The sequence below is a fragment of the Pyricularia oryzae genome, chromosome 2 (genome assembly GCF_000002495.2).
Source record: "Pyricularia oryzae 70-15 chromosome 2, whole genome shotgun sequence".
In the NCBI taxonomy this organism is placed as follows: Eukaryota; Fungi; Ascomycota; class Sordariomycetes; order Magnaporthales; family Pyriculariaceae; genus Pyricularia; species Pyricularia oryzae.
The window spans coordinates 6,056,680-6,080,521 of NC_017850.1; the positions used below are offsets into that span (position 1 = coordinate 6,056,680).

Sequence of the window (23,842 nt, forward strand, 5' to 3'; positions counted from 1 at the left end):
CCTAGTCACATTGACGCAAGGCTTACCCCGTTTTTCTGTGCTTGAAATCTGAATAAATCCGGCCGCGACAGTATCCAAACAAGCTGAGCTGAGATTCAACTCGCTTCACATTTCATGCGTGGTCTTTGTGTGAACCCCAAGGTAAGCATCATGATATACCATTGCTGATATCCTGCGGGATCTCATGGGAGAGTTGATGGCCGTCATTTTGATGGTTGGCCACGCATGCATAACTCCGGATAACACTGTCTCTCAGGGTGACAACCATTTCCAAAGAAGTGGCCCCCTGGTCAATGTCTGCCCAGGTTCGCTTCCACTTCCCCGCTCAACATGCCCAGTCTTTACTGCAGCAAATGGGGGCCATCCAGCCAATCGAAAGTATGAACGGCATACAAGCAGGCCCGTTGCTCGAGTTGTTCGAGATGTTGGGCGCTTCGAGATGGATTCTAGGGGATTTGTGCCTTTCTAACCCATAATGGTTATTCTGGATTACCGTAGAATGTACTCACTTGAAGTTACCAGCCGAGTACTGCGTTCGCTTCGACCTTGACCACTGACTTTTGCCTCGGGCGATCTGATCCAGCCATGAATTATGTTTTGTTCTTTTTGCGAGGAACTATCGATCGAGCGCCTCGTCGAGCTGACAGCGGTTGAATACAGGGGAGGCAGATTCCCAGACGATGCGTTCTATCAGCATCATGCCACGATCGAAGACCTAGTCGACTCGGCCGACGGTGGATGCGAATTCTGCCAGTTCATAGTTGCCTGCGCAGAGGCTACGCCATGTACAAGAAACCTGGACGAAGATCTCTCTTTCTTGGAGTTTTGCCAAGAGTGTGAGATGCGTAGCACCGATGTCAAGATAGCTATACATGCTCACCATACAGACAAAGATCAGACCATTGGGGAGGTCAAGTTGCTTGACACGGTTCAAATATGGTTAGGGCCGAACCCTCCATACGACTATCAAGAGATGGAAGAATACTGCCATCTGGAATGGCCGTTGAATCTGAACATCAGAGTTCCACGGGGTAAGACTCTTGTTGGATACTCATGACGCTGATGTTGTGGCTGGATCCGAATCAGCTAACGCAAGTTTCCTCCAGAGCGGCCGCTGATAGTAGGCAATCATCGTATCGGGAGAAACCAGCTTGACCCTGATCTCGGGTCAGATGCAAACTTCGCCGTGGCACGATCTTGGTTTGATGCCTGCTGCAACGAACATAATGGATGTCCGCCTAGGACTATGAACGAGTTACCGACACGGCTAGTCGATGTCGGGGAGGCCCCTGACTGGAATGTGCGCCTCGCAGAAACCCAAGGGGGCCGGGGTGAATATGTCGCCTTGAGCCATTGCTGGGGAATGGGCTCTATGAAACTGACCCTCCGTCAGGATAATCTCAAACCATTTTTGGAGACTATACCGGTGGCGGAACTTCCTGCAAACTTCCGAGATGCCATAACAATAACTAGAAAGCTTGGCATGAGATATATCTGGATCGATTCGCTGTGTATCATCCAGGGCGATCACAGAGACTGGGGGATTGAGTCTGGCAGAATGACGGAGCTCTATCTCAACGCCGCCTTCACCATATGCGCGGCAGCGTCCGAAGGGAGTGATTGCGGTATTCTCCATCAGCCTCAATCTACCCACAGACGTGTTCCCAAAAGCTTCCAAGCTACGCCCCGAGGGCAGATGCGTGTGTTTTCGGATTCCAACTCAAACGCAGAAACCGTTGCGCTTAGTCTCCATAAGCCACCGATGATTGGCGAAGACCAAGACTATGCTTGGGGAGGAGATGAGACGATGAGTGAGGTTGAAATTTGGGGCGCTTTGAGCAGGCGAGCTTGGACGTTGCAAGAAAAGATTCTTTCTCCGCGACGATTGGTATACGGCAAGCAACAGATTTATTGGATATGTGTTGAGGGATGCCAGCCCTCAGACGGCTTGCCAGAATGCTTGCTCACCGCCGAGGACTATGAATACCCGTCCGTGATGAGGCATTTTCATAGTCCAGGTCTGCAAGATCCAGCTGCATTATCGCCCAAAGAGATTCGGCAAATCCAAAGCGACTACTACAGTATAGTCTCCACCATGTACACAGCACGAAAGTTAACGAAGCCCTTTGACAAGCTGCCGGCTTTCGCCGGTCTTGCGAAGAGGTTCCAACCTATTTTTGGCGGCACTTACTTGGCAGGGGTTTGGTCACACGACATACACCGAGGAATCACGTGGTACAACTGTGATGGGCCTTGGCCTCATGCTCTGCCGCAGACATATAGGGCCCCTTCGTGGTCCTGGGCTTGTGTGGACAAGGGAATATCGACACTCCTCAGTTGCAACAACTCTGACAGGGTGTGCCACTGCGTCAAGTACTCTAGACTTGAATTGCTGGATTATACTGTGGAATACTGCGACAATAGCAATCCATATGGTCAAATAAGGAGCGCGAGTCTCTCTGTTCGGGGACGCACCAGGTCACTGCGTCGTTTCCGGCCATCACATAGCCAGGTGGATTATAACGAGGACTCCGGGATAGTCAGTGTCATGAGCTGGTTTGATGATAGCAACATCATGCCATCGGAGTTTCAGACAGCAGATGTTGATGGACAAAAATTACTCCTCTGGCCATTGGATGAAGAACTCTCCGCTGAGCAGCTCGGCTGGTGCTGTTATCCATCTGTCCCCGAGAAAGATTTCGTTATTCTGGTAGTAGAAGGCTCCCACGGTTGCTTCCCAAGAAATCACAGGGAGGGTTTATTCGACAACGCATCAGTGACATCAGTCTGTCAGACCGGCGGAGAAGAACATGAGGCTGCTGCAATAGCATCAGTGTCAACCGAAGAAAATTTTGAGCAAATGAGCCGTGTTTCGACCTATGAAGAAGTATCCAGCGGTATGGACTCCCCTAGATCGGAATCTTCAAGCCTCAAAAGTTGGATGGACTCGCAAAATGGCAGCTTTTGGACAGATGTGCAAGAGGAACTGGCAGACAGTGGCCTTGAATTCACGGAGCATAGCGGTGAGGACGTGGCAGGGAGTCAGACTGACGGTGGAGGAGGTCAGGAGGAGGATGAAGTCAGGATTGAATGTCTGATTCTGGAGCGGGACCTGGACCGAGAAGATATTGCGTACATCAAGGTTGGGTTAGTGTCGATATTTGAGCCTATAAGGTTTCTTGAAGATTGGGAAGTAAACACTTTGACGTTAGTCTAGAACCAGAAACAATAATATTCCTTGACGGCTTGCCGGGCAGCTCTTCCTGAACAATATGCGACGAGTTTTGGTTCGGAAGATCTTACATTGTCATCATCCATGGTGTTCATTTACATAAGCCAGTAATCAGTCAGGTACCCCGGATTCCCCAAGTTGCAAGTTGCGGGGGAAATTAGATGGCAGAGCACTGTGTGTTTGTTGGGGCCCCACCACCTGCCGCTGACGTGGTACTGTGCCATCCGACCAAGCCGACTCTCCAGACTTTGGCAAGTTCGCCAAGACATGCGTGCCCTTATTTCATACGGAGTATGTCGTACTTGATCTGAAAGGGAAAGAAATATTGCAGTCGATTGGACCCGAATATTTTCTTCTCTTTCGTACTAACTTACTTCTCCGTGGCAATTTCATTCAGCGCTTCAGGACCTGAACTTTTATCAAAGCGAGATTTTCGGGCATCTTTCGGGCACCTTTCAGAGACTGAAAGATCCATTGCACAGTCCACTGACTGGGTCTCGTCTCGCTTTGCGAGGGTCAACCAATCTTCCAGTCTCCGGGGAAGACGGCATGGAACTCAGACAACCCCTGAAGCGAAACCCGCCCAGGAACCTACAGCGTACCTTTTTTTGTTTTTTTCCAGAAGTCTTTTTTGTTTCTCTGGAGCAACAGCCCTCGGCATCCTTGCTCGCCCGGGAATGTGAAAAATTTTCTCCCTTGCCCATTGTGGTCCCCCCCGCAAAGTCCGGTGTCGCCGGTAGTGCGTGCTGAGTTTTAGGCTTGGGTAATCTCTGACACTAGCCTAGCAGGCTGTCGATGATGTCTATTGTGCATAGTTCAGCCCAACCTGGGACCGCGGATTGCGATCCGGTCCAGTGTGCTTTGATGATGGGAGTTTGTGCTCTTGTGTTTAGCTCAGGTTCGGTTGCGAGTTTGTGTGCGTGTGTCTGTGTTTGTGCTCAACCCGTCGTCCGCACGGTTTCACACCGCATGTTGCCCATCCATTCGAACCATTCCTGGCTTGCTTTTTGTTGCGCTGCGTTTTTGCCTGCAAGTTTATTTGGTGCGTACATGTCCTTTATGTGTTGCAGCCAGTCATTGACTGGCATGCCATCTTGCCTCATTTATTGCGGTGAGCACGCATCTGGCCTACTCCTTGCTCCCTCCAGTGGCGGTCCAGCCAGACGGGGAGGCTTGCTGCCCGCAAATGATACAGGGTACCTCCTTTTTTCCCTCTCTCTTTGATGTGGATTTACCTGCCCGTCGCATCATTGCAGGGATCATGGAAATTTCCTTCCATCTTATTCATCTCCATGATTCCAAACCGGGTCCAGACTAGGTAAGGTAGGGAGATACAGTACTAGGTAGGTATAGATAAGCCAGCAAAAGTTAAGGCGAGGCAAAGTACCCGCCTTCCCGAAGTAACCTATACCGTAGCTATACCGTAGCCAAGGCAAGGTACCTTACCTTATTGGAGTCTGTCCCATCCAACAAACAATCACCCCGTTCATCTGTGCAACCAAACGAGCATGGGGATGGAAGGCACGCCCCGTTCCATCACTCATTACCTCCTCCACTGAGCGACAGCACAGCACGGACGAAGCCCGCAGGCATATATGGAAGGTCTGACCCAGCCCTGATCATCTCAGCCCTTGCGCCATTCTTCCCCTAAGTTCAACCATCATCTTACCACATCGCACACAAAACAAATAATCTCACGGCTTTCTTCTTCCTGCCAAATCTCAGACAAGACCTACTGCTTCAACCATCCATCAAAATTCACTCACTTGTCTCTCAAAATATCACACAACGTTAAGCATCACTGCTGCCACCAAATCACCCCAAGAACCACATCTCTATCAGCCAAGACTTTTGCAGTCACTTATCAAGTCAATTTGACCTCACAACAACCAGTTATCCCCAACACACAATGTACGTACATCTTCTGCATCGTCACATGTCATATAAACGGGCACCTACCAGGCCATATAGCTATTCCTGCGATACTGACCATATCAATAGCTACCCACAACATGTCTGGTCAACTAGCCATGCCGGTGCCAATCTCGCCCGGCCGAAGCAGCCTGCAGATTGTCACTCCCAAAGATTTGTACGCCAGCTTGACCGAAAACATCTCATCAAAGCCGCCATCGTTCCTCGCACTGAGGGAGCACGACTTTATTGTCCCGGCACCTCCCCCACCAAGCCCCATCAGCTTCCGAGTGCACCCAGACCAACGACCAAAGCCTCCGCGCTCATGATAATGACGCCTTCGGACTGAAAACAAAAAGCTCTACAAGACAAAAAAAACTTGAATCGGCGAGCCATAAAAGTCGAGCTTTGCAAGGGATTTCGCCATGTGAAGGAGGCAAGGTCACGCCAAGGGATGTAAAACAAGGAAACACAGGACTAGATCGGTTCCCTAAAAAGATTTCGGGAGCGTTGCGTTTGTATTTTCTCACTTTCTATTTTAATCAATTTTCCTTTGTCGTTTCCTTTTTGCCCCATTCAGGGCCCAAAGAGTTGTATCGTCCATCATGCGCATTGTGACGAGAATATCGCATTAGAATCTGGCATCGCATTCCTGGTAGTGGAATGTGGGTCATAATACATAAGTGAATTCGGCATTCCAAAGAAAGCTTCCGCTATGACAGGTTGTGTGTTATGTTGAGGCAATCCAGTCCCTATCTGACATAGTGCGATCGGAACAAGGCCGTCGGTGTTACTCCATACAGCACTAGAGGGAGGGTTGACTCAGGGCGACTGGAGCTTACCCAGCAACAGAGGAATCCAGACCCATATTCTTCGTCATACTCGCCCAAACCCTTGTTACAGAAACATTTCCAAATGCTCGGTTGCTTTTGCAGTGGAAATGAGGAAAGGCAGGGCAGGCCTGAGTGGGGGTTTTGGGGGCGCACAGGGGTAATTTTGAGCTTGAACCAGACCCAATTGATTGAATTCTGATAGCGCGGGTTGACGTGAAAAAAAAGAGTCCACTTGTAGCGTGTGCACGGCCGACCGTTGTGGTCGCCGCGCCAACACGAACGCCGAAAAACGCGGTCTTTGTTCCCCACAACGCGAGTTGACGCGTCTAACAGAAACCACTTTAACTTACATCCACTCTGCTGCTCTTTGCCTTGATCCTTCCCTTGACCTCTACGACATGAACTTTTGAACTATGAAATCTGTGCTTTCCTCATATGTTATTTGCAAATTTGGAGCAGTTTCGAACCACGAAGTGCAAATATACTCAAAATCGACTTGCCTCTGGTTTGTTGCACCGTACCTTCTGCACAGTTAATATCCCCCGTCTTCAAGATGCCGGGAGTAATCAAAAGGCAGACGCGATCCTCGAAGGTCGTTCCTGCAACATCGAAGCGCGGAGCCTCCATCATCAACAGCTTCGCTCGTGTCAGCAAACCTCAGACTCCCGGAAAGATCATTGGCGAAAAGCCCCTTTCTACTCCACCTACAAAGACCGAGACTATCAGGATAGATATTGTTGTCTCCTCCAAGAAGCGCAAGGCAGTCGCTGTGGACGAGAATGTTGCACCAGCCAAGGATATTTCACCAAGCACAACCACCGCAGCGGCGCCTCGCTCAACAAAGCGTGCGTGCAGACGCCAGCTTGACACCATCCAGAACAACCAGCAAACGTCTCCGACATCCGAGGCAGTGGCCACGCAAGAGGATGCCGACCTGTGTGGAGCCCAACCACTTCTGGAGCGCCTGCAACTTCAAACAAGACCTTCCGAGGAGACCACATCACCAGCAGATGCTCTACCCAGGCCCTTGACGGATATGATCAATTTGAACACATCTTTTACCAAGGCTCTCGCTGTTCATCACGTGCACAACGGATCAAATGTTCCCATCGACACACGCACACTATGCCCAAGCATCACGCTGTCGTGGGGAAAGCGCAGTGTTGTCGTTGATGACCTGCGTCGGTGTATCGGTATCCTGAACGCCCGTCCCTCGACCGGAATCAAGTCACCATTTTATCTCTCCGACTATGGCCGAGGAAAGGTCTGCATTGAGCTCCGTCCCGAGGCTCCGGCCATTCTGAACGAGACCCAAATCAACCGTGGTTTCGAGAGCAACCTCAGAAGCCTCTGGTCCAAGAAGAAGGAGTCGGAATCCGCGGCCGACGTCAAGCGATTTTTGGCCGGTCTTCCTCTAGCGCCCATCACGGTCTGCGAATCGCTGATCCGCGGCTCGGCCGCACTTGCCAAGGGCCAGAGAACACTCGAAGAGTTCAAGCATGGCATCGTCATCAAAAAGAAGCAGGAGGCTGAGCGCAAGGCCCAGGTGGCCGCGCCGGCCAACGTCGAGGTGGCCAAGATGAGCTTGATCGACCGCATCCGCTACAAGGAGATGCTCAACTCTCAGCAAGACAACAACCCCAAGCCCGAAGATCTTCAGCGCCGAGCAGCCCTCCAACGAGCCGTCGACATTGCGGATGTTATTTCCATGCTCAGCACCGCCACAGCTCTCGGACAGAAGCGTCTTGCTTTCACCATGCCGGCACTGCTGACAAAGCTCAAGGACTCTCTGCGTGTACCAATCTCACGCGAGGAGGGTGCGAGCTGTATCAAGATGTTGGCTTCAGAGATTGCACCACAGTGGATCAAGGTTGTTACTATTGGTGGGAGGGATAATGTTGTTGTATTGCCCGACTTTGCATTGAGCAAGACAGCCATCCAAGGTCGGGTTTCTTCTTTGTTGATGTAAAACTAGGACATCTGGGAGATTGTGGAGGGGGATTGCAATTTTTTCTTTTGTTTATGCATCAGCATACCATTGTTAGGTGTTTGGGTAACAGGCCAGCAAGCGCTGCGGAAGGCCATGGACAAAACAAAACAGTTATTGTAATACAATGATCACACCCCAAACAGCCGGTTCCGTATAAGCATAAGTGCAGTATGTCCTTTCAGTGACTGAAAATGTTTTGGCTACGTCGACACCTGCTTCAAGTCGCTAAATACTCCATGTCAATGATGACTTTGCTTCCTCATACATAGTGGCGCATACTTTTGCTCGCATCTTGCCGTTTAATACAACTAACTCTGACAGCTACACAAGACCAGCCCTAAATGTCAATCCCGTAAGCCTTGACCGCCGTCCCGGACCAAATCATCTTCTGATCTTCCTCCGACAGGCTAGCCAGGCGGCAGAGGCGGTCGATAACCGCCTTCCACTTCTTCCACGCGCCACCGGCGTCCTCCTCGTCGACGCCGACAGTGCACACGGGCCAGTCACTAGCAAACATCAGCCTCGAGGGCCCAAAGGCGGCCAGGACAACAGCCAGCCAGGGCTGGACGGCCTCAAAGATCTCCTCCATAGACCGTTGGCGCAGGGACTCGGGCATCTCGGAGAACATACCGCTCAGCTTCATGTAGACGCGGTCACACTTGCCCAGGGTGAACATGGCCGCACGCCATGCAATGAAGCTGGGGTCGGCCGGGTTGATGATCTCTAGGTTTGGTTTGCAGAAGTGGTCTGTATAGTTCGGGGTGTGTTAGTAAGGCTTTGTTATTGGTATTGTTATGATTACTTCCTCACTGTGGGAGTGTGGGGCAGGCCGGCCTTACTGATAATGAATTTGACTTTGTCGTCCTCATTCGCAATGCCGTCATGAGCTTGGTCGATCATGGACACGAGCTCATCCAGCTGCTGTCTCCCCCGGCGATGCTGATCAACACCGGCATCAAAAATGAACCCCTTTTTGCCCAGAAGCCTCATGGACTCGACAAACTCCTCCGTCAAGCCCGATGCCGCCGGCTTGTCCTGCAGCAGGTAGCGGAAACCCTTGACCTTGGCCCAGGTAGCAGGCCCGGCCACCTTCTCAGCTTGCTCCAGATACTCCTCGACCTTGGCGGCGCCGAGGTTCATGGGGGCCCAGGGGACGATGCCCAGGCACAGGGGGGCATCCTCTGGGGTGTGGCCCTCGCCGTCCCGAGGCTTGCCGTCGACGATGCGGGCCAGCCACTCGACCTCCATCAGTGGGAGCTTCCAGTCCCGGCCTTCATCGTTGAGCCGGTCTGTCTCGAGAAAGACGAAGCCCTTCAGGTTGGAGGGGGAGCCGGTCGCGGCGCGGTACTCGGCCAGCGAGTGGCGCTTGCCGAGCGGGTTGTCGGGCGTGTACCACTTGAAGGTTTCCAGCTCGGCCTCTGGGTAGAGATGAATGTGGGAGTCCACGATGGGAAAGTCTGTAGATGACATGATGGACTGGTTCTTGGCAGTGAGAACCCCTGGCAGTGTTGGTGTCTGTGCCAGGCTAAACGCCTTGAAATTCGTCTGTTTTTGACTATCGAAGTTCGTCTCAAGTTGTCAATCCTGAAAGATGATGGATTCCTCCTAACTTGGGACGACCCCTAATGTTGTGATATGGTCAATTGACTTTACGCTTCAACGACTGGTCTGAAATCAAGAATTGCATGAAGTCGGACGCAGACGAGTTGAAATGGGTACATTTTGGGTGTCGTCGGATCTTTGCCCGACGGATCATGGAATGAGTTGCCCCAGTCTTCATACTCCCCTCCTGTACCAGATACGCACCAACCCCCCATAAACGGTTATTCCTATTCGGTTGACCGTTGGTGCTGCAGGCGGTTCAGTGACAGAAAGAGTAACCTGTCCCAGCTTGAAGCGGGGCGGTGCCTGCCAATTTCACGTCATTGCATTTGTACAAGCGAACGACTTGTTGCGAACCCCGCTCTCCATGTTATTCGACCTCCTCCCAGTACACTACCTAGGTAGGTAGGTAGGTACTTTCCTCCAACTGGTTGGTAGGCGACCTGACCCTCTTGCGGTTTGACGGTGCAGAGCCCGATGGCGGAGTACCCACGGGACACGCGAAATGGGTGGGGTTGGGTTAGGTCGGGTTTCAAACAACGGGCTGTGGGACTTTTTAAAAATGCCCGACGGTTAAATGCTCATCCCGCATTAGACATGGACACAGATCCATGTAGCTTGACTTCACTAGTGTGTGCAGGAAGACTTGCCATGTCCGCAGCACAACACAAGAGATTACATGTTATCTAACCGGATACGGTGTAACTAGGTAAGTACCCAGGGCAGTCACTTTATAACTAACATGTCCAACCCTGATAGATTACGTATCCAAACTTGCACTCGACTATCAACAGCCTCAATATTTCATCATACCAGTCTGAACTATAACCACTTTATGTTTCGGGCACACCCGCGCGGACAAAACCGTCCCTCCACTTCAACACGAATTCCTTCTCCGCTAACGTCTTCATTCCCGCCCGGGTGCTTTTGGCTGCCTCGACCCGGCTGCTTCCCTCGTATCCCTGAAGATTGTTCAGCAGCAGTGCGACGGAACTGTTTTTGTACCTGGGCATGTTTGCCGAAGCATCCAGGCCGGCCGACTTGCTCTCCCGCGCTTCGTGCCGCGAGACTTGGTAGACCGTGATGAGGAGCAGGATCGTGGCGACAACGATCAGTGACGGCAGGTACACGAAAAATCCCCAGGACACGGTGTAAAAGGCCGCAATCTCCATCGCGATACCGCGAACGAGGGGAGATTGTGCTGTTGGCGAGGAGTTGCCGTTTCCACCGCGACGAAGTCGTTCGGTCATGCTGCGCGCCAGTCGCCTGGACAGCATTGACGTGTCGTCGGTGGCGAGCACAGTCCTTGCCACGCCACGAGCGTCATTGTCAACGGAGTCGATCGGCTGCGGCTCTTCTAGGTTGGCTGTGAAAACCTCGCGGGAGAGGATCCCCCTGGCCTCCATAAAGTCCCCGAGGCCAACCATCATCTCAACGGGCGCAAGGCCTTGTCGCCACTCCTCAGGGCCCCGCGACACCTTGCCACCGGCTTCGAAGCCCATGGTCTGGTCGTCCTCGAGCGAGTTGGTCATGTTGGGCATGAAGCGCCACATAACCTGCGCTTTCCCTCTGGCGTTGTCAAAGTCTGGTCCCGGGGGTCCTCGGAGTGGGTAAACGACCGAGGCGCCCACGAGCAGCCTGTTTTTAATCACAGAGATGTTGCCGTAGTAGTAGGCTGCAAATGACAGCGTGCACTCGGTGACCTCCCAGGGCGAGTTCTGGTCGGTTTGGCGCTTCCAAACTGCGTAACGGGCAAGTTGGGCGTCTCGGCTGCTCAATTGGGTGGCGCTGACCGAGTTGAGCACTGTCGATCGAAGGGTACCTTGGTCCAAGAAGGTCTTTGTTTGGATAGTGAAGTTGCCAGGAGTTGCATAGCTGCACTGAAATTGGCCATCACTACCAGGAGTAGAGCAGTCTTCGACCGTCAGGTGAGTCACGTTGCTGCAGCTAGACCGTACGCCGAGGAACGGGTAGCTGCCCGGCCAGTTGCAGCTGGAGGTAGTGCAGACAAACCCCAAGTTTGCTGGCGTCGCAGTAAAGACGCCACTGAGGACTGCTCCGTACATGGAAGCGTCGGGATTGACAGCTGAAGGCAATGTCCCAGCGTTAGAGATGAATCGTGGTCAGGTGTCTTCGGAACCCTTGAGACGAAACCGGGGGAGAGAGGAGAAAAAAGAAAACTCACTAGACTGTTGGCCTCTAACGCTGGCACCCGAGTCGTATACTGTAGCGTTGGCAAACATAGCAATACCACTCGGTGCCTCACCTTTCTGGCTGGTAATGTTGATTGCCTGCTGCGAGAAAGGGTCGGCAAGCAGGGCAAGAATAGTAATCACGGAACCGACGACGGCAACTGAGCTTCGTGTGCTGCTGTGCCACAGCAAGGACATGGCGCCGGCTGGCCCGCGGGTGGCCCCATCGAAGACCTCAAGATCCACAAGTCTTCGCGGCCTCCCCTTTTCAAAATGGAGCCATTTGAGTTGACCGATGCTGTTGGCGACGGGCACGAGCAAAGCTGCCTTGGAAAGTGTTGACAGCAGCGAAACGAACGTGTTGGGCGTCAGGATCACAGGCCAGTCGTCTACCCTCTTTCCTTGGATCAAGATAAGGATAACCAAGATGCCGACGACACACAAGAGGCTAAACACTAGCGAGGCGGTCTCAAAGAACCAACCGTCCTGGGTCATGTAAGCCCATTTGCTGGGAGGCTCAGTCGGGCAGATGGTGCTGGCGGTTGAGTCGGATCGAGCTACCCGAGCGGTTGGCTTGTAGTCTCCATATATGGAAGACTGTTCATACTGATGCTGGGTCTGGTTCTGCTGCTGAAATTGGTAAGTATTCAGGTTGGGTGGTGCACGACTCTCGGAGTGCTGTGCTTGTGCAGTACTGTCCGCCCGGGATCTGTACTGGTTGAAATGTTGTTGTTGTCGTTGTTGTTGACTGTCATGGTCATCAGCTTGCTGCATCCTCCTCGCCGCCCTCTGGACACACACAACATACCTGTTATCGAACGACGTTCTGGGCGAAATTTGGGAGCTTCTCCTCCGCGCGGCCGCTGACGGCCTGGGCACCTGGATGGGCATCTGGAAGTGAAAGGGCTCCTGTACGGGCTCCTGGATTCGAGAACGGCTTCCATCGCGAACCAAGTCGATACTGCTTGCACGGCTCGGTACACCCGGTTGGTCACTGGGCAGCCAAGGACGATATTCATTAATACCTGCATGTGTCAATTTCTGGACGAGTTGGAAATAAATCTACTTACATTGGAAAGACGACCGAGGCCGGGGACACCGGCGAGACTAGGTCATCATCTTCTTTGCGGTGCGACATGGCGCTCGGATCCGAAGTCAACGGACCGCACCAGCGAGCGCACAAGTCCCATTCTCTCTCTCTAGCAAAGTCAAATTGGGGGCGTAACGCATTAAATGAAAATGAAAAAAGGTGTAAAACGTAAGGAAAATATCTGCCGGGACCAAACACTCTCAGTCCACTTTCCTTGGACCCTTTTTTGGGGGGAGGCGAGCGGGCGCCAGGGGCACTTTGATCGAGTTTTAAACAGAGTGGCATTCAAGTTCTCAAGAGAACCTGACTCCGCAGAAAACTGGCTTGACTGGGGCCAATGCTGCGAACTACAGTAAGGTTTGGGACTCTGCAACAGAAATAGTGTGGGGTTGCCGTATTGAGTCCATTAACCGCGTCGTGAACCCTGGCCCAACCCGCCTTCAAAACGAAGATCGTCCGTTCAGAGTGTCCGTGAGCCATAAGTTTTGGGCTGGTGGGTTTAAAAAAAGAACGGACCGCGCAAGCGGAGCGCGAGTCTGCGCGACAATCCTCTGTCTTTCTTGGTCGTTCTCTTGGGAAAAAAAGGGGTGTCCACTGCAGATGTGACCCCACGATGCCAGGCAAGCCTGGGCAAGGTTTTGAAGCTCAATGGTTTGACCTTGTAAGGCTTTTTTGTTCGACATGTTGGTTGTTTTTTTTTTCCTTCAAATTGCTGCCCCATCTCGACTGTCGACCTATGAAGCGCTAGCCCAGTCCAGTTGGTATGTAGTTAATATCGAGTTTCGTACCGTGGTATAGGATACAACGCCACAAAGCTTTGTCCAATAGGCTTGCTCGTAGTATTCTGTCTTTTTTTTTAAAAAAAAATTCTGTTCCGTGTTCGCTCACCGGTGAACCAACACCAAGTACTACTCAGAGTTGGTTCTTGCGCATCAGCCCCCTTCGCGGGCAAAACGTTACAGAGGAAACTATAAACATGCGGGGAGTTCCTCTCTTTCTCTTTTGCCGTTCCGGCCCCCAAAATCATCACGAATGTTGGTCCAAGTTGCACGTTGTGGGACTTTTGTGTTCGGTTTTTTTTTCTGGGTCGGTTAAGATTCTCGTTTATCTTTTTTGCAATCTGACTCTGGATGGCATTGCAAACACGTTGTCAGCAGACTCTTTATTATCAGATGGCAGGCAGCATTGCCACTGTGGGAGGGAACATTAAGAACAAAAAAAAAAAAAAAAAAAAAAGCCCCCAACGAGTGAGTGACAGCTTGGAAGCTGTCACATAAAATAGCATACAGAACAAGTCAGTTCGGCAAGGATCATCCGCCCTCCGCCCTCTCGGCATATTGTACACTCTTTCGTTTCCTACAAATAGATTTAAGTCACATACGAGATATACTACTTATAGTTATACTCTTCTTTTAACTCTGTAGCCCACGATGCCGAACGGCTGAGTTTTTGTTTGATCATGCACGACAAGAATCACACAGATAAACCCGGTTGGCTTATGCAGTCAAGAGGAAAAAGAAGGAAACTTTGTTTTGATGGCTTGTCGAAAAAAGATATCCAACGAATAGATTGTCATAGTACCGATCATCTAACCGTTGTGCAGGGGGGAAAGAAGGCAGGCAAAAAGTTCGAGCTGGGGTATACTTTGCAGTAAACCAGACTATTTTGACACTTGAACCATTCCCTGTCATGTTCCCTCCGCTCCCTTCCGAATGTGGCAGGCCTCTCAAGTAAAGAAAATGCCCCGGAATCCTGGCTCATGAGAGGACCACATATTTATCCCCCATGACGAAGTTGAGAGAGATGAAACAGTAAACTGACAAAGAACAAAAAGATAAGCGTGCTTATCACTGCCCTTCAAAGCCAGACATTTTGTTCTCCTGGATCCCCCTCCCAACCCCGACACGCGCGCGGCAAGAGGCAAGGGCCGGACCCTCTCACAGAGACGATCTCGGTTGCCTCGAATTCAATGAAAGTTATTTTGGGGTTTGTACATTATTTGGGATCTCTCAATAGAGAATATCACCAAAACAAAAAACAAAAGCACAAAAAAATCGCGCGGCCTGGCATGAAGCGGCCTGGTCCGCGGGGGTCGCAGCATCGACCCAGAATGGGTGGTGCAACTCGAACCAGAATTCACGAGTACAAGGCTCTCATGAGTTGGCACGACTCCCAAGTAGCAAGCCGGGGGGATGAAAGATTGGGCGGCAAAACACTGACCAGCAATGTGGTCCGCGGCCCGGCTCTTGGGGGCTCGGCAGGAGATTAAACTCGGTGAACCGTTGTATAAGGTGAATCGGTGAGATGCTATCCTGTAACAACAAGTTTCGAATCAGGAAGGACCACTTTCTTTGCCACCGCCTATGCGGTTCAGGCTGGCGAGCAAATAGGGCGAGTGCCCGGGTTCCTCCCCACTCTTAAATGAGTGAAACGGTCTGTCTGCGGTTTCTTTTGAAGCGACAAAATTAAAAAGATAGCGCCACAATAGGGAACTTCTCTTGGTTGTCGTCGTCTATTGGTACAACACTTCTTATCCTCACCCGAGGCAGCGGCATGGCAACGTCTAAGCACGGACGACCATTCCGTTGCGGCGGCTGGAGCGGCTGCTGACGTACTCGTCCTCGGAGCCGGACGAGCACTCAGACTCGTTGTCGTAGCCGCAGCGCGAGCCACCACAGTCGAGGCGGACGCGGTCGCCCTTGCGGGTGATGCCGTAGCGCTCGCACGTGCACGAGCTGCAGTCGGAGCTGGGAGTCGAGTAGCCGGACATGCTTGAGTTGGGGCTGGAGCTGTCGGAGCGGTAGTACGAGGACAGGTCCGAGCCGGAGCCGACCGACGATACGGGCGAAGAGCTGCCAAAGTCGGTAACGAGGTCCTCGTTGTACTCATCCTCAAAGGTGGCGTAGCCGAAGCGCTCGGCGAGCTCGGCGACCTCCTCGTCGTCGTAGCTGCCGTCCAGGATGTGGCGGGTGGCGTGGGGAGCCATGGGCTTGGGGGCCTTGATCTGGGAGACGGACAGGGGGCGGCCCTTGGCGACATCGCTGGAGCGCTTGGACGACGAAGAAGACGACGACTTGGAGGAAGACTTGGACGAAGAAGAGTGGCGGGACGAGCTCTTGGAGGAAGACGAAGACTTGGAGGACGACTTGGATGAAGAAGAGGACTTGGCAACATCGAGGATGTTCAGCGAGCGGCCGGTGGTGGGCTCAACGGTCGAGGCCTCACTGGGGTTGTGGGCGCAGTGGTATCCATCGATGATGTAGTAGTACCAGTAGCGCTGGCCGGACTCGAGTGTGCTGCCGGGGAAGCGGAAAGTGCCCTTCCATGAGCCAGACTTGGACGAGGTCTTGTCCTTGGAAAGCGGGAGCTGGCCTTGGTAGTTGTCCCAGGAGCCGAGAAGGTGGACGGACTTGACGCCCGAAGAAACACGGAGAGAGAAAGACAGTTGAGTCGACATTTTGACTTTGTTATTAGGACAGAATTAAAATAAATGAAGCTGCTGGTGCAAGAGTTTCTGAAATTGGAAATAAGCTTGAAAGGGTCTCAAAGTGATCGTTTGATGAGCAAGAAGGCCAGAAAATGCTTTGTAAAGATGGTGATGGCGAAGCTGCGCAGCAGGCTCCTAGTTGGCTGTGGGGTTTATTTTTTTGTTTTTGTTTTGATATTATCTGGTGAGTGTATTATGTTGTTGCGAAGAGCACAGCTCTTTGGGAGAGAGAGGAAAAAGATGGAAAGGGGAAAAAAGACAAACAACAAAAAACAAAAACTGGCCTCAATCATTCACTTGCTTGCTGAAGAAAAGAAGAAAGGAAAAGAGAAGACAAGAAGGAGGGGCGAGGCAAGAGGTCATTATATGCGCCGGCCATATATCGAGGCCAGGCTTGGTTGGTGGTTGTACCTTACGTACCGTACCCGTACCGCAAATTAAAATACAAACCGCTCACTCATTCGAGTGGCCTGCCTGGACGACCTACTTAGTCCCTTGGCTGGCTTTCCTGTACCTTGCATCCACACTCGATGGATCTACGGTCCCAATGCCCCCATGTCCAAAGAGTGATCTGCACGAATGGAAGCTCAGGCTGAAAAGCAAGGTCTACCTGCCGGTCGACTAGACCAGACTGAGAACAAAAAAAAAGACTTGCGGACACATTGCTCTGTCATGATGCGTGGGAAACCATGACGGGATAGTGTTGATGGTATGGAGCCTGCGAGCCCTGTGCAGAAAAGCCAATGGGAGGGCGCCTAGGTGGTGGGGAACAACAATCAATATCACAGAGTGACGAGTGCGCAGAACCTTGACTTGCTGAAGCCGGGAAGCCAACGAAGCTACTGCAGGCCCGGCGGCTAAGGAGAGAGAGAGAGAGCTTTTTGCTGTTGATGATTATGGAGGGGGCCACACAGTCGATCGACTCCTGCCGAACCTGCAAGTGCTGTTTATTGTTTGTCGTCCATTGTGGCACCCGGCAGAAGAAAAGGCAAAAGTATTAAAGTGATGGGCAGGGAATCGAGGGGCAGCAACCAGACCTGACAGGCTCGACGACGTGATTTGTGGGTCCAATTAACGCGCTAGTCGTCCTCTCCAGCGCTAACCACCGGCTTCCATTGGCCAGGCACAAGCGGGGAGTTGCGCAGTCCTACAGGGGTCCTCATCACCGTCCCTCCAATCGGACCCTTGCCTCCATTCTTTTTGTTCGGCTGCATGCCTTTCGTGGGCAGTGGAACATACATCACAAAAGTCCAATCCCACTCGTCGGGTCGAATGAGAGCTTTGCAAAGCCGTTTCCTCCTGCGTTATGCCGGCCAGGTGACGGCGGCCTCTTCCTTCCTTCCACTCTTGTGCATATCACAAGTTGGAAATATGTAAAAAGAAGAAGAAAAGACTCGGCATGAACAAAGTAATATCCCACCCGCAAGCCATCTCCCGGAGGACTGCCCACATTGGCTCGACCTAGACAGGTAATCTTGGCGTAATATATCATACTGCCTCCGTGGGATGGATGGGCGGTATCTCGTGAGCACACCTGCAGTCTGCTATGCGATGTCTCCCCCCATGCACAGCATAATATTTACGGTGCCACAACCCAGCTGCTGATGCATCTCTAGAGTGGCGAGTTCTCTCGAGCTGCACGATGGATGGTAGGACTGCTGTTCAGGATCGGATTCTTGCACAGGGCGGGATGACGGATACCAGGTTCCATCTCGAGAACCGACCATTAATATTCTATCTTGCTCATCAGACTATCAAAAAGCCAACCTTGGCTGAAGATGCCAATTTTTTACCAACCCATGATGTAAAAATTCACATATCACTGATATACGTAGGTTTCTAGGGCTACTTGGTAGGTAAGCCGCAAGGCAGCTATCTGCTCGTCTACTTTTCCAACCATCAGCAATAACTTCGGATGTCTGTGCGCATTTTGCCGCGATATACGGAGTACTTCGTACACGCCTACTTACCGAGCTCCCCGCCGAGCTACCTAGTAGGAACTAGACTCGTCAAGTGGACTTACTGACTAGCATAGCGCATACTTACGTTGAGCTACTGCATGATGGTCAAGCTGCATTAGCTCCGGCGGGTAACTGCTTGCCCATCACATCAAGATAGCAGAGCAGCATAAGCCACATTTCAAGACCAAGAGCAAAAAAAAACATGTATTCATTCAGCTGTCTGTATAGTGCCCCATCCGTGAGATCTCCTCATGCATAAAGTGGAGAAACATTTTGTCTGCATGCTGTATAATATCGAATACTGTTCCTGTTCCTATTCTTCGGAGGGTCCGCCATCCCACCTAGCCAGGTGCCTAACTAGAACTAGAACTAGTCGCTGTATATCCTCATTTGTCACTCTACTGTTCCTTGGCTATACTATATCTATTCGTTTACCACCGGGAACTACTACATGTAGACTCCCGCCTACAGCTTACAGGGTAAAAGGCAGATGGCGACTGGTCATGGAATATCTAGTAGTTTCCACATTAATGTCACCTTTTCAAGACGCTTTTAGTTAAACCGCGGTATCTGCAGATATGCCTGCCTGCTCTTGTATTTCTTTCTGATCCTAACGCCGATATAAGGCCGTTCCCCGGAGCCTCTCTCCAGATATCCACTATTCATCTGGTAATGCATCTCCGTTCGCGCCTAAGAGTCCTACTATGACCCCATACTATGCCTACAGTCGCCAAATACCGGTACAGACAGGCAGGTACCTAATATACTGCACTTCGGTAGAGTGACAGGGACCAATAATCGCCTTGACCGTTGTACTACTTTGTGATAACACGTATGCCGGCGATAGTATGACAGCGATAGTTTATCCTTTGATGAAAGTGAGAGCTCCATTTGTCCTCATGGACTGTGTATCTACTCTCAACTATCTTGTTTTCTTTTGTTGCGGGTAATCTTTCCCTCGTCACATTTTCAATTACTGTCCGGTGACATGGTTCCAAAAAAGCCAGAATGCAAATGCGACTCTCAATCATCGATCAAAACCACCGCCTGAGAAATGACCATCCACCATCAAACTTCTTTAGTCCATCCGCGCAGCGTAAAGGGAATTGCGTCCCCGGCCTTGCTGAATTAGTGGAAATCATAGAGATAACACCCTCTGTCCTCCAACTTGCAATGAAAAGAAGAGATTTGGAAAATGACGAATGAAGCTCATCTGCGTAAATTGCTCCCATTTCATAGGTCAACTCGCATGATGTAATTCAGATAAGGTCTCACGCCAAAGCCGCCGAGAAGCCTAAACTGAAGAAGAGGCCGTAATCTCAGAGGAGATAAACAGCTGCCAGGCCGACAATGGCCATAGCTGCACCTGCTTGCTCGACAATCGGAGCGCCCGCAGTTGGGACCTTCGGAGGCTCAGTTCCCTCAGGAGGGGGTGTAGCGATGGGAGGTGTAATGTCGCCTGGACCAGTACCTGTGCCTGTAGGGACTCCGCCTCCCGGAACGCTGGCGGTTGACACAGTGGGAACGACTGTAGGCTCAACTGGGGGCAGGCCGGAGCCGGCTGGCGGTGGGATCGGAGGCTGTCCAGGAACTGGGGTAGCTGGGACGTCAGGTTGGCCTGGAATCGGGGTGGCCGGGACGTCAGGTTGACCAGGAATTGGGGTACCCGGGACAACAGGCTGACCAGGAGCAACGGGAGGGACATCGGTAGGTACACCAGGGGTTCCGGGAGCAGTGGGCTCGCCTGGAATACCAGGAGTCGTGACTTGAGGCTCGCCAGGAGCAAGCGGAGTGGTAGCGACCCCTGGAGGGCAAGGGGTGGCAGCTCCCGATGGAGTCTGGGTGGTCGAAGGGGTACAATGCTGGGTGGGCAGGACAAAGGTATCGCTGCCGCAGTAGGCGATGCAGTTCTTCTCACCTGTTTGAAAGCAATAAGGGTCAGAAAGGACTACACTTGTTTTTCTTTTCCTTTTTTGATATGTTTGGGAAGCATACTCACAGACAGCGTCTCCGCTGCTAGGGGAAGTCTGCCAGCAAGTGCCGGGAGCGTCGAGGGGGAATTTGGCGGCGAGAAGCTAGAGATTGTTAGAAGAGGTCGATGACCAGGTCAACAGTCTATATGGATAACAGCATAAGGCAGGTACTTACATCACAGCAAGACGACACCTGAGCAACTCCCTTGTCGTCACACTTGACGATGAAGTCGGTTGCAAGGGAATCGCCAAGGCAGAACGATCCGCCAGGCTTGAGGCAGGCGACAGTGCCGTTTCCCAAGGAGGTGATCTGGCCGTTGGCCAGTGTCAACACTGCCAGCGAGGCGAGGGATGTAATCTTCATGTTGGGCGAAGACCTCGTGGTTCTGGACGATGAGGTAGGTATTGATGAAGGATTCTGTTTGGTGGTCTCTACCAAAAGCACTTCTCAAAAAGAAATGAGTAAAAGTATCGTTGAATCTTTGCGGAGATGAAATGTCAAAACGAGGAATGTGAATGCCCGAACTGAAGACACAGCTGTATGGTTTAAGTATCCTGTTAAAAGGGTGGAAAGATGCGAAGTGAACGATCTCGGAAAACGAGCCGGGAGATGATGTGAAAGATGGTACCGACAGTTGGCTTGTGTCCACGATGGGAAAAAAAGTTTGGGAGGACGGACAGAGATTTTTTGGTCTGTTTGCTGCGGGATCGGAATCTGATGACGTTGACGTTCTTTCTTGTTTGGACATTGAATTGGGAAGGAGCGTTCAGAACCAAGTAAGGTAGGTAGGCACCTTGACGACGAACGCGGTTCTACGGGTAAGTGGTACCTGATGGTATAGTGAGAGGAAAGTGAGAGGAGAGTGAGAGGAAAGTGAAGCTTCCGCCCGTGCTCTTCCAACGTACCATCTACTTGGTATATCTACCTTACCGCGCTAGTAGTGTAGGCCTAATCTGCTTGTACCCCTGCGCAGTACCTAGATATTTCTAGTCCATAAGGTACCTGTATACGTCTTTTTCTATAAAGTGGACACCGCTTGCGGCTCTGCAATGCAGCAGATCGTTTAAAATGGCGTTTTCGTAGACAGTTTTGTGGATCTTGCCCGTGTGCTAACCATGAGGGCCCCTTGTGGACAATGGGAACCTTACCACAAAGGTTGTCAACCGAAACAAACATGTGGCCTAGAATTGACATCCCATGCTGTAACTACTGACCACCTTATCTACATACCTAGGTAACTTAGGTACTTGATCTAGGTGAATTTCGCACCATACACACCCCCGCCTTGCCAAAACTTGTGCTCCCTGCTTATCGAAAGAATAGGGGATATATATACATGGTATTATAAGTACTAATTATCGGCTGCTAAGGCAAAAGAGACGCCGGAATGCTTCAAACAAGGCCATTCCTGCCATCTGTAGCAGTCTACCCCGAAATATCCAAGTCCATGCTTGCACAGCTGACTTGCTGCCAGATACCCGTCAGCAATAACATCCCATGGCAGGATTGGATGTCCTCATCGGTCACCCTCCTGGCACACATGTACAACATTAGCACACTTTTGAGCTGGCCTAGGTTGTCCAAAGTTCTGCAATAGTCGCTTAGCCACATGATGCAGAACCGATTCCTCGGGTTGACAGCTACTAGGTAGGTATGTTAGTTGGGTGGCCCTCGCTCACGAAAGACTACGGGATATGGGAACATGGCAGAAAAAATCGCTCCGCTACTAAACTACTAAACTGCATACATACTTCTCCAGGTCATTGTCAATGTCTAAGGACCAGGTTGCTTGCCCAAGTTTTATCCTGTCTCATGTAGCATATTACACGAGTGGTTACTGGTTAATGCTCGTCAAAGTCTGCCTCTTGTGTTCGTGTCCTGTTCGCTCTCTAGCAATGTTGCAAAGAAAAGTTAAGCTAGTATATGCGTACATAACTCAAACAGTTTCAGACAAGTATCATGATCACAACGATTATGATAAACCTGAATATAATGGCATACATACCTAAATAATGGTATTGAATATGCATATACGTATGTCGATTAAATCGGTGCTATTGTAAATGACTGGAATGGTTCATGAGGTTCATTGCTGTAGTTTGTAAGGCTCCCGTCGCTTTGAATACACAGCAATGGGGTACGGTATATCGAGGATATGACAAGCACCAACCCGTCTAGTAGTAACACATTGAAATACGATGGTCAACCCTGAATGACAAGCCGTCCTACCAATTCTTCTCAGTGGTTGAGCAGACAAGTCCATGTCCGGTAAAAGAGAAAAGAAAGGGCCCCACTCAAGGGCAGTGGCTGACAGAGTGGATCGAGCACTTTAAATCCCTGCACATACTGACGTCGAGGCCAAAGTTTTAATTAAGCAAAGGCCTAAAACCGAATATACCAAGTTGTAGTATTGGCTATAGTACCCTCTTTGGAACTACAAATAACTTCCATACCACTTAACCTAGGTAAGGAATAGGAAATCGCCCTGCCATTTTCGTGGACCAAGAAGTCAGTCGAATCGTGATCAAGTTGACTAGCGTTAAGTTGAACGCTGCTTGGCTGCACCGGGCGACAGGACAAGCTGCCTGCTTCTCGGTCCTACCTCACAAAGAAAAACTTGGAAGAAAGCGAGTTGCAGCCATTTCATTCGCCCTCCCCTACATGCAGACAAATAAAAACCGCATGCAAAGGGGAGGCGGGTCAAGCGACTCTTTGGTGCCTCTTGTTCTCACGACCTGATTTGCTCTAGTTACATGCATGTCCTGCGCGACCTTTTTTTTTTTGTCCTTGCCTTGCAGTAAACGCAGGGGGATTAAGAAGAATCGCAAACAGGGACCCTGGTAATTAGCTCGTGTCCTCTGACTTGGTGGCTTGTTTCTCGGTTTTGCCCTAGAAATCCATACCCTGTCTGCAGGAACTTTTCCGGTCTAGTCTAGGTCGCCCTTTGCAAAAGTAGGGATGAATTTTACCTTGTTAACTAATACAGCTCAACCAGCCGAATTAAAATGCTTGCACCGCTTTGCAGTTGCATATTAGCTGATAGCGGCAGGCCATTGGCGTCTTCGAGATGATCCCTTGCGCGATTCGTTCAACTTCACAAGATTAGTGCTGCAGCTTGTCTTTTGACCATTGAGCGCCCAGGGACTCCCGGCCGATCAATTAATTAGACATGCAGGTGCTGCTGTCGTGCTATTCTTGGTGAACGTTTTTCTTCTGGGCCAGCTGGGGCGATCTGTACATGGCGCAGAATCTTTCTTTGAGAATTGCATGGGAAAAAGAGCACGGTTTTCTTATCCTCCTTTGCTTTTCCAGCCAGTTGCTACTTCGTATGTCTGTCTGCTAGGGGCAGACCTCGCGATTGAAAGTCAGCTGCGAAACAACGTTCAATCTCAGGTCAAACAAAGTAAACGAAATACCACTAGACTAGATAAAACCAAGTCTTATCTACACCGTGGTTCTAGTCTAGGTCTAGAACTAGACCAAGTCCTGCCTTTAATCCCAGTCGCACGTGAGATGGACATTTCGAATAGAAATCTAATGGGAACTAATAGCCTAGCATGGCTCGTGTTT

The 23,842-nt window shown here is 51.0% G+C and overlaps 7 protein-coding genes across 7 annotated transcripts; 3 read left to right on the forward strand and 4 right to left on the reverse strand.

Annotated features, from left to right (window-relative positions):
• The first annotated feature begins 58 nt into the window (after positions 1 to 58).
• On the forward strand, positions 59 to 3,295 carry MGG_15067 (uncharacterized protein). Its single transcript, XM_003715135.1, has 2 exons — positions 59 to 1,031; positions 1,107 to 3,295. The coding sequence occupies exons 1-2, from the start codon at positions 593 to 595 to the stop codon at positions 3,215 to 3,217; spliced, it is 2,550 nt and encodes an 849-aa protein (XP_003715183.1). The 5' UTR covers positions 59 to 592; the 3' UTR covers positions 3,218 to 3,295.
• Positions 3,296 to 4,661: 1,366 nt separating this feature from the next.
• Positions 4,662 to 5,845, forward strand: MGG_12315 (uncharacterized protein). Its single transcript, XM_003715136.1, has 2 exons — positions 4,662 to 5,143; positions 5,234 to 5,845. Exon 2 carries the CDS (start codon positions 5,245 to 5,247, stop codon positions 5,470 to 5,472), a length of 228 nt encoding a protein of 75 aa, XP_003715184.1. The 5' UTR covers positions 4,662 to 5,143; positions 5,234 to 5,244; the 3' UTR covers positions 5,473 to 5,845.
• Positions 5,846 to 6,376: 531 nt separating this feature from the next.
• MGG_08205 (uncharacterized protein) lies at positions 6,377 to 8,117 on the forward strand. Its single transcript, XM_003715137.1, has one exon. The coding sequence runs from the start codon at positions 6,530 to 6,532 to the stop codon at positions 7,943 to 7,945; it is 1,416 nt and encodes a 471-aa protein (XP_003715185.1). The 5' UTR covers positions 6,377 to 6,529; the 3' UTR covers positions 7,946 to 8,117.
• Positions 8,098 to 9,788, reverse strand: MGG_08206 (amidohydrolase). The gene is made up of 2 exons (XM_003715138.1): positions 8,806 to 9,788; positions 8,098 to 8,713 (listed from the first exon to the last, which is right to left on the reverse strand). Exons 1-2 carry the CDS (start codon positions 9,434 to 9,436, stop codon positions 8,304 to 8,306), a joined length of 1,041 nt encoding a protein of 346 aa, XP_003715186.1. The 5' UTR covers positions 9,437 to 9,788; the 3' UTR covers positions 8,098 to 8,303.
• A 397-nt stretch (positions 9,789 to 10,185) lies between these two features.
• Positions 10,186 to 13,559, reverse strand: MGG_08207 (uncharacterized protein). The gene is made up of 4 exons (XM_003715139.1): positions 12,831 to 13,559; positions 12,569 to 12,754; positions 11,754 to 12,508; positions 10,186 to 11,654 (listed from the first exon to the last, which is right to left on the reverse strand). Exons 1-4 carry the CDS (start codon positions 13,133 to 13,135, stop codon positions 10,402 to 10,404), a joined length of 2,499 nt encoding a protein of 832 aa, XP_003715187.1. The 5' UTR covers positions 13,136 to 13,559; the 3' UTR covers positions 10,186 to 10,401.
• Positions 13,560 to 14,301: 742 nt separating this feature from the next.
• On the reverse strand, positions 14,302 to 16,715 carry MGG_12316 (uncharacterized protein). Its single transcript, XM_003715140.1, has one exon. It carries the CDS (start codon positions 16,305 to 16,307, stop codon positions 15,414 to 15,416), a length of 894 nt encoding a protein of 297 aa, XP_003715188.1. The 5' UTR covers positions 16,308 to 16,715; the 3' UTR covers positions 14,302 to 15,413.
• A 2,902-nt stretch (positions 16,716 to 19,617) lies between these two features.
• Positions 19,618 to 20,635, reverse strand: MGG_12317 (uncharacterized protein; the record flags this gene model as incomplete). The annotated part of the gene is made up of 3 exons (XM_003715141.1): positions 19,618 to 20,216; positions 20,298 to 20,373; positions 20,447 to 20,635. 3 exons carry the CDS (start codon positions 20,633 to 20,635, stop codon positions 19,618 to 19,620), a joined length of 864 nt encoding a protein of 287 aa, XP_003715189.1.
• Positions 20,636 to 23,842: the final 3,207 nt, after the last annotated feature.